This window comes from Fopius arisanus, unplaced genomic scaffold, assembly GCF_000806365.1.
Source record: "Fopius arisanus strain USDA-PBARC FA_bdor unplaced genomic scaffold, ASM80636v1 scaffold00021, whole genome shotgun sequence".
In the NCBI taxonomy this organism is placed as follows: Eukaryota; Metazoa; Arthropoda; class Insecta; order Hymenoptera; family Braconidae; genus Fopius; species Fopius arisanus.
Genome location: NW_011887760.1, coordinates 453,874 through 463,799, shown reverse-complemented (window position 1 = coordinate 463,799; position 9,926 = coordinate 453,874). Strand labels below are relative to the sequence as shown.

The window sequence follows — 9,926 nt, the reverse complement described above, 5'->3', positions numbered from 1 at the left end:
CTAAAATCTCATTGACAAAAATAAATATTTATTCAATTCTTTAGTAACATTGTGTTTGCGAATGAATGAATGATATTTTCCCTCCATTACGCAGTTTTTTTTTCTCACCACATAAAACTGAAGTTTATGTGAATATTTCTATCTTCTGTGCCATTTAATTCCTCTTTATTGAAACCAGTAAGAGAGTTCATATCGTTTCATTAGCATATCGGGAGTGTATACTTTGTTGGGTCGGTAACCGTCGAGACCTTTAAATTTAAATTCACGCACGCCTGATATTATGCGGAAGGTGAGAAAACACCCTTCGATATTAAAAGTAGCGTGGTTCGAAGATATTATGCGAATCCTCCATTTTTTTTCACCTTCAATATTGATAAACTTCTGCCAATGCGAAACTTTTACATTTATTTCAAAATATTTTCCTAAAATTTCTGTCCCATATAGGCAGAAAAATTAAGATAACGATTTTGAATAGTGCATGCTCTACTTTTTACAGAGTGTTCAATTAGGCTTCTTTATAAACGTGAATTATAAAAAACTTTTGCAACGTGCGTGACAATTTTCCATTTTTATCACTGAATAATAAAAATCCAACACGTTGACAAATTCCGTACTCAAACTTTATGAATGTCCCTCAGGATTAATTACAATAATATTAATAGATTTTAATCTTTCAAGCTAAGTCATTAATCGCTGCATAAAGATATTCGAATCACTTTTCATAAACTTACACCACTAACGCAATTGTTTATGAATATTTCTCCCATATCTAATGAGAAATATATCATACAGTCCCCTTATTCCACGAGAAATGCAATTTGATATCAGTAGTTTCTGCATATCATCTGTAAACAACGTCTGGGATTTGGGATTCCAAACTGATGTACGATTTGTAACAGGTACACAAAGCAGATAACGATTTAATGTGATGACCCAATCGTCTTGATTTAACAATTGCAATCAACGATTATCAATAACAATTATCCTGCAACTATAAGAAAGAAAGAAGAAATAACATTATAAATATTTGGAGAGAGTGCATTATAATATAGTACGTATTTTAACGCATGATTTCATGCTGCTGTACTCTCCTCTCGCAACTGGTATCTAATTTCATGACTCATGGATATTATTGCAACGAAAGAAACTGCAGAAGGCTTATCTAGTGACTTTTGACTCGTTAAAGCTGAGAATTGTTCATTATATACTAGTCCGCAGTCCGTAGTTGATCGTCATTCCGCTATAGTATTATAGTTCAGCTCGTTAATAATCATTGGAAAATTTTGAAAATGGAGCATACGGTATGTAGCAAATGTACATTCAACATTCATCGAGTGCCACACTAAATTCGGTATGCAGAGAAAAAAATTGTTTGCTCCGCGTAAATTTTTATGCCACCAGCGAATATACATATGGGACATTCCATGTCAGTCACCTCCATTTTTTTTGTCTAGAAAATATTATGTAACTATTGCATTTTGAAGTACTGTATTTAGATAGTATTCATACTGAATTTCATTGCTCTATCATTTTTTTTCCTGAGATGACGGTTAAAGAACTTGAAATATTAAAAAATTCATAACTTTTGAATGGCACATTTGACTTGAATAAATTGAAAAACAAAATTTTTTGTTTTTGTACATACTCTAAAAACAAAATACTAGTCGACCGTAAACAAACTTCTATATTGATTTTTCGCAAAATTTTTCGATTTTTATTTTTTTCCTTCGTGAGGGCCGCCCGGTATTTAATTGAAATAATTTTTGATAAATGAGTAGTTTAACACCCCAAACAATTTTTATAAGTTGTGTAGTGGCATGTGTAGATTTCCAGTCCTTTAGATTCCAGCCCAGGTAGATTCCAGGATCTGGAAAATGTTTTGGGAGAAATAATTAGATTGGGAGTTACGTGTGTTACTACACCGCTTTCCCTGGTATCCAGGACCACGATGAGGACGTAGCGGTGTGTCGGCCGAAAAGACATCACATGTTGATATACTAAAGACGATGGACACGCAGAAAGATGTTGGTTTTTGATGGTAGTACCGTACAGATCACTCAATGACTACATCTATTACCTCACCTCAACTGACCACCTAATATTACTAACTTAACCCAACTAGTGCCCCACCGCTACCCTTCTGTTGCTATTCAAATGATTGAATATAGTATAAGTCATTCGTGGTATCAACAGCGATAGAAGGGGGCAGAAGGGGTTCGGAAATCTCAGAGACAATTGAGGGACCTGCACGGTACTACCGCAGTGTATTTATTTCCCCGCCTCTAAACTAATTGGACAAAGAAGAAAAATAAAAACAGAAAAATTTTGCGAAAAATCAATATAGAAACTCGTCTACGACTAAGTAGTATTTTGTTTCTTAGACTATATGCAAAAATGAAAATATTTGGCTTTCAATTTGTCAAAATCGAATGGGCCGTTCAAAAGTTATAAATTTTCGAATCTTTCGAGTTCTTCAACCGTTATCTCAGGAACAAAAGAAGAATCGCCGGGACATTGAATAATTAATAATAATTCTTTTGTTAATTGTAATTTTTCTAATTTGTATTTTTACCCCTTATCTTTGATTATTTTCATATATTCTTTCATGGGGGGAAATTTTCTTATTAACGTTTAATATGCAGACAGTGTTGAAATAAATTGGCGTTTCAACAGTTACTTGCATGAAAAATACCCCTCAGAACTCAACGAGACTTGCATTATTTGAAAGATCATTTTTCAAGCTTTAAGTTTGTATAGAGTATTTGATCAGTTTCGTTTGGAATGACAAAAATCATAGAACATATTCTCAATCCTTTCAAATGATACCGGAGTCATTTTTTGCCTACACGGGTGCTGAAATTTTGGTTGAACTTAAAAACTGTAGACGTGACATACTAACTTCATGTTTCCTGATGTTCAAATAATCGTAACTTCGGTCTGCCTAGAGATAAATGTATGAAATTAGAACCATTCGTAAGCGAATTTTGTGAGTTCTGAAAGAATATGGGATACGTGCCATTTACATATGAGAGAGGAAGGTATTGAGGACTGACAGTATCAAGTGACTGGGATGGACAACGATTTTTTTAATAAGGATAACCTAATTGTTTTTTTTTCAGGAAAAGCCGATTTTTAAAGACGGCATTTGGAAAGGAATTGTAAGACCGCCAATTGAAGGATGGCAACATTTCCGGAGTACATTGTTGGAAAGGCTCAACAAATATCCGTTCCGTGTAGGCCAAGTATGTGTATTACTTTCTTTACATCGCCTGCCGATTCTTATTTACTAATATTTCATCGAGATACGCAATAACGGATTGACCAGGAAAATTTCTACTCCGACTATACAACATTTCAATTGGAGCACACAATCTATTTGTGCCGTACAAGATTCCCCCTTGCATTGGAGCTAAATGATTTCTTATCAGTATGATTAAGTGTTATAAACTGCACTGAGAGAAAAAAATTTCTCTAATCAAGAAGATTTTCTTCTCACCAGTAAATCTAGCAATTACTGTATAAATATTCCCATATGAATTACTGTTAAATATATTTTCTTATGGTTATTATTGGCTAAGAAAATTTTAATCGTAATCGAAAATATATTCTTAGTGGCAGTTTTTAGGTCATTCACAACAGCACCCATCAAACGTTCTTTAATTCTAACCGCTCTGATCAAAACAAAAAATATTTACACGTGAGCAATGTTAATCAAAATATTCGGTAAGCACTTAAACTCGACGTAAATACGGAAAAAAGATAGGGAGTTTACGAAAAAATTTTTAAAAAATAGTGAAATCTGGATTCCATCAAATGGAGTGGAATATCAAAATATCTTTGGACAATTATTTGCAACGAAAAGACCTTTTGATCCTTCTATATCGCAAGATTAGATGTGACCAATGATGATGAATCGGTTGAATTTAGATAGACGCTTCAACGGGACAGAAAGATCTCTATGGAGACATGGCGGACAGAATAACGAGTTGTTCTATGTGGTTGAAGAAAGGAAATGTACAGCCTGGTGATATCATTGGTATTTGTACTTCCAATAACCTGAACGCAGTCATACCGCTTGTCGCCTCACTTCTTGCTGAAGCCATTCCTAATCCTTGGTGGGATGCCGTTCTCACAGATGGTAAGACATACAGTGATCACTTCCTTTCATCTTCTTTCCATCTTTCAGAGCGTCCGATGCATCATCGCGTGAGGAGAATCGTTCCCCCACTCTAACATTGCCTCTCCTCAGGATTCTCTGTTAATATTATCCATTCTCTCCCTTACACGCGACAAATCTGCGCACTGATATTAACCAACTGACAAACTAATCGGAGAGAGGATACCTCTTTTAGTGTCCTTCCAAGAATTCAACCAACGTGGACATATAGGGAGTTTTCACGGTACTTCTAGATGCATGTCTAAAAGCAAAAAGGGCCAAGTGCCAAAGAACAATCTTGCACATTTCTTAAAGCCAAAAAGTGCTATTCCACTTGAAAACGCTAGAAAAAAGTTGTTGTAGAACGTACAATAAGTTATAGTTAGGCCAATCCATATAGAACCTTTTGCCTTCAAGATACATTCCCAGAAATAGAAAATTCTTCCAGTTATTTCCATCTTTTAGATACGATAAAACACTTCCTGAACTTGACAAAACCAAAAATTATATTTTCGGACGAGATGAAAATCAAGAAGATAAAAGAAGTGGTGGACAAGACCGGCGAAAACATAAGAATTGTCTGCCTCGGCGACATTCCCGGTTTTGAAAGTCTGAATCATATCATAGAGAATACGGATCCTGATGCAATGGCCAAATTCAAATGTGAGGATTTGAAGGATTTGCAAGAAGCAGCGGTGATTCTCTATACTTCAGGAACCTCTGGATATCCAAAAGGGGTTCTTCTCCCTTACAGCTGTTTAATCGCCGAAATGGGCCCAATGTGCGAAACCCCAGAGATTATTTTCCGCACAGCTGGTATTAACTGGATAACTGGACTGATGAACGCATTGGTAACTATAGGCGCTTGTTCGACCACTGTCATACATCCAAATCTTGATGAAAAAATTATTTTGGAAATAGTGGAAAAATATAAGGTTTGTAGCTTTGTTCATAAAGTTTTCTTAATATTAGTTCTTACATGAAAGAATTACGTGCGGTTCGTGATTATTAACAACGGTTGGTGACGATATACAATATTTGACTCTTATAAGTTCTATCAATTTTCGTGTGGAAATTATATAGTGGTGGTCCGATTCGTGCGGTACATTGAGTTTTCAATGGACAAGCTGTGAATATTGCGTAAAAGAGCTAATGAGTGTTGTGGCTATGTGAATATTTAAGTTGAGTCTATTCTAGCCGCGAAGTCGTCATTGGTCAGGAAAATTGGAGAGGGGATGAACTGCTTCCCTAGTCTGATTGGTTCGGCGGTTAGAATAGATAATTTCCGGGCCCGTGGTCCCGCAATGACATTACGTAGAGACCGTCCGGGGAAGTCCCTAGTTAAGGTCTCATGTTCTACAGTTTATCGTCCAGAAAAATCCAACTCGGACTTTCAAAAAGGTGTGGCGGAATCGTTAGAAAAGTTGAGAATAAATTTGGCATGCTCGGTGTGCAGTCAACTTGTAAATGAGAAAGGAACTGATTCAGTTTCGATTTTCACGAGGACTATTACGCATAATGGTGGATGCCTTAAATTTGTAGGTAAAGCGCATTTCGTGTCTAAATACAGCTCATGCCATACGATTGTGGACGGCTAAGGATCTCCGAGACTACGATGTATCGTCCCTCGAATCCATCCCCATTGGTGGGAGTACAGTTCCCGCAGAAGTTGATGAATTCGTTCAGAAATATTTCAAAAATGGCGCAGCGAACCTTGTATATGGTAAATCAGAGCATTTGTAACCCCGGCTCCATAATAATGATTGATTAGCTTTTATAATTGCGAATAGGTTGTACAGAGCTCGGCGGAATAGCCATTCGTCAGAAATGGACCGGTAAACCCGGCTCATGTGGACAACCTGGAGCAAATCATGAGCTGAAAGTGGTTGATATAGATACTGGCAAAATTTTAGGGCCGAATGAGAAGGGAGAATTCTTTGCCAAATATCCATATGGGATGCTTGGTTACTTTAATGATCCAGACGCCACCAAAGCAGCTTATGATGAAGAAGGTATAGTGCTAAATTTTCTGTTCATTGAAATAATTACTCTTCAGCGTGTGTTGATGTCTTCGTTCTTCCGATAGGATGGTACAGCACTGGTGATTTTGGCTATTATGATGCCGATGGAGAGTTGTTCGTACTCGATCGTCTAAAGGAACTCATCAAATTCCGAATGATCTACCATATAGCACCAGGTGTGATTGAGAAAGTAATCTTAAATTATCCTGGGGTGTTTGAAGCTGCAGTACTGGCAAGACCCCATGTCAAGGATATCGAACAGCCGATGGCTTTCATCTCGCTCCGTTCTAAGGCAAAAGTTAGTCTTCATTCAAGATATCCTCGTACACTTTAATATATATGACTAGAAAAGCTATTAAAAAGAGATATTATTTTCATGAACAGGTAACAGAAAGCGATATAATCGATCACGTCGCGAAAAATTTGCCTGACCACATGCGCCTGAGAGGAGGTGTTAAAATACTCGATAAACTACCGTACACAAACTCAGGAAAAATATCCAAAAGAGAACTAAGGGATATAATCAAATCCCTAGAGGAATAAATGACGAATAAAGTTATGAGCAAAAAATACCATTTATTGTGAAGCTTACGATCTCCAATCGAGATTATTGAAAGTCCGAAATTTTGAAAGGATTCGTTTGTTGTTTGGGTGTCCATTTTTATTTTAAGTGATAATTACGTGCAATGACGTTAATAATTATGAACTCATTATAATCAAATGAATAAATGTCTAAAAGAAATTTCACTCTATCAGTTGTCGTAATCATCATCCCCACTTATCTACCACATACATGTACATAATGAGGGTACATGATGTCGGAAAGGTACTAGAGCCAAGGAAAAGGTTGAATATTTTATAACGGTGATTTTTATCAAGAATCATTCGGAGAACTGTTGGAAAGTATAATTTGCGGTATATTGATTCGAGAAAAGTCAGGCTATCACGCGAGTACGACACTTTCCGCGAGTTGTTATTAAAGGGGTGGTGAGAAAAGAAGTATGTACTCTCCTGACACTCCCTTTGCCTTTTTCATTTTTTAAATATTTTTTTCCGTCGTGTACAGAGGTTCGACTTACGGATACCGGGGCAGAGATGGATTGGCGGGGGTTATCACCACCTCCCGAACCCTCTCTTATCAATCATGCCACCCGCAACATCGTGTGGATCAGGAGGGTCTTGGCAAAAAGAATGGATATTATCGGCAACTTGAAATTGCAAAGCGAATTCATATTTACGTCTTCAATAAATACTGATGTCAAGATCTTGTATTACCAATTATTGACTAAGGGCGTGAACGTTTGGCAGAAAAATAGTTATCGACTGCAGACATGTAATTTCATATAACACTAAATAAACATCATGTTCATGCAGAATAAGAAAAAAACGGACATTGGAATGAAAGGGGAAATTGACGGTGGAAAAAGAAATTATTGGGCTGTATCCGAAAAAAAAAAACCGGAAAAAAGTCCTCCAACATGCCGAGCAATTATTAAGACTCCCTAAATTAGTCGAAACGTGCATTAATAAATATAAATCAATAGTAATGAGTTTTTGGGAGAATCGCATTAAAACTTAATATCCACAAACTTACGATCGCATTACGTAACACACACCCACGGTTTAATATTGGGAAAACTCGAAGGCTACAGAGTAGCGGGTGGAGTGAACGAGTATCTGCACTCTGCTTGATTAATTGAAATTTAATTGGATTCCCAGTTGGAATTATTAATCGAGCGCCTATTGAGGAGCGTTCCAGTAATAACTCGATGCTACTTGGAATTGAGTTTCATTCCATCTTCCGATGGAATATTAAAAAACAATTTGAGTGAACAAAAAGGAGAATTGATTAGCAACGCAGAATGAAAAAAATGAAAGGAAAAAACGAAAAAAGTAATAATTTACGCAGTTAGAGCAAAATGATGAAGCATAAAATTCAGGGGATAAAGGCATGCATCTACAGACTGGACAGAGGTATGTAACATATCTAACCTGAACGATCGGGTTGTGCGGTGCAACGCGTTGGGCATCATACCTCCTCTACCAGCAGGTCCTGGTGTACGTGTCGAACCCCCGCGGCGTCTCGCCACCATCTCGCACACGGTGCCTATTTCCATCGGATATCGCCGTCAGATCGCTCCTTGATTAAAATCCGCAAGCCTCCCGATATACGAACCACCGAACTTTACCCAACCTCTTGTCTTTCCACTTCCCTCACAAGACCAATGGATTCAACCATAAATACCATCACCAGTCCACCAACCCAACTACACGCACCTGGAACCAGTTAGAACGAAAAATATCATTTTTGCTATCACAATTTTTTTTTTAATCCAGGGGTTGAAGAATGGGATGTATTTTTAAAAGATTCCGTTTTTATTCGTCAATTAATTACACCTTTTTCATGAGAACTTTCATTTGAAATTTTTCAAAATCTCAAGTTAATTGTAATATCGTTGTTACCTGAAAAGAGAGAGGTCCTTTTCTAGGTTTGGTCAAGTGAAAATATTATCGTTGCACCGAGAATAAATTCATAAAAATGGAAGTGGAATGACCCATTGAGATATTTTCATAAATTTTATGGATAATTAATAACCTGCACATTCACTGATCCGGCGAGCACGAATAAATAACTTTAATGGTCTTGGGATCAGCGCAATATGTTCCCTATCAGCTAAATATTTTTGAAATTATCTTCCCCCAGCAACTACCGGAGAATTAGTAGAGTCAGTTCAATTAGAGTTCAAGTCAAAGAATTATTTATCGACTGTTAAACGTGAGACTAGGCCCCCTGCGATCATGGGAATTTATATATTTTTATTCGTACACCCACCAGAGTCAATATAATAGCCCCGCGAAACGATTTCAGCCACTACTGCACTGTACCTAAATAACACGATTTTTTAAAATTCCACCGAGTTATAAACAGACATGAATTTTACGAGACAAAAACAGTCTCTTGGTTTTATTTGGAAATTAAAAAATCGAATTTACCTCTCACGGGATTTAGTTTGTCAAAAATGTTAGCGGTGCATTGAATCAACCAAAGCGTTATTTCAGTGGGAGAAAAAAAAATACCCACCTCCTACCCCTCCAGCCCCATCATTCCACCACTGTGTAACTATGAACAAACATTATAATTCGCATTGTTCCTCCATCCTGTACCTTTATATCCGGGATTCCATGCATCCCTCATTTTTTCTCTCCCTCTCATATCTCACTTTATTTTCAGACGCAATTGAATATAACGAAATGCAAACACGACCATCGGGCCCTCACGAGGGACGTCAGTGAGGCAACTTCGCTCTCAGTTAACTTCGACCATTATAAACCGCTTTTTTTCCAACGTCAAAAAAACTCTATCTCTTATTAACAAACGTCATTTTAAAACATGCAAAAGAAATCCGACAAAATAAAGATAACAAATTTCAATTATCTTGATTGGATCTCCTAATTAATGTTGGAGAAACGAAATGAAAATTTAATGAATTGCAGTTCGAATTGCTATTTGTGCGGGAGTCGAAACTGGAGATATAAATGAGGAAATTTTTTAATTTGGAATGGAGCATAATTCCTGATTATTAATTAAATTTTCATTCAGGCTCCGATGGGTCATCGGTCGACGCTAAATCGCGTTATTGATTCAAAAGGATATACCCAGTTTACAGAAAAATAATAATAAATATGCAGCTTACCATTGAGTCTACCTGTCACTCAATATTTTTTTGTAAGCTTGGTAGATCCTTTCC

The 9,926-nt window shown here is 36.8% G+C and overlaps 1 protein-coding gene across 1 annotated transcript; it reads left to right on the top strand.

Annotated features, from left to right (window-relative positions):
- The first annotated feature begins 1,194 nt into the window (after positions 1-1,194).
- On the top strand, positions 1,195-6,929 carry LOC105264412 (4-coumarate--CoA ligase 1). The gene is made up of 8 exons (XM_011301267.1): positions 1,195-1,301; positions 3,120-3,242; positions 3,928-4,138; positions 4,622-5,091; positions 5,699-5,879; positions 5,947-6,168; positions 6,243-6,475; positions 6,562-6,929. Exons 1-8 carry the CDS (start codon positions 1,290-1,292, stop codon positions 6,718-6,720), a joined length of 1,611 nt encoding a protein of 536 aa, XP_011299569.1. The 5' UTR covers positions 1,195-1,289; the 3' UTR covers positions 6,721-6,929.
- The last annotated feature ends 2,997 nt before the right edge of the window (positions 6,930-9,926 follow it).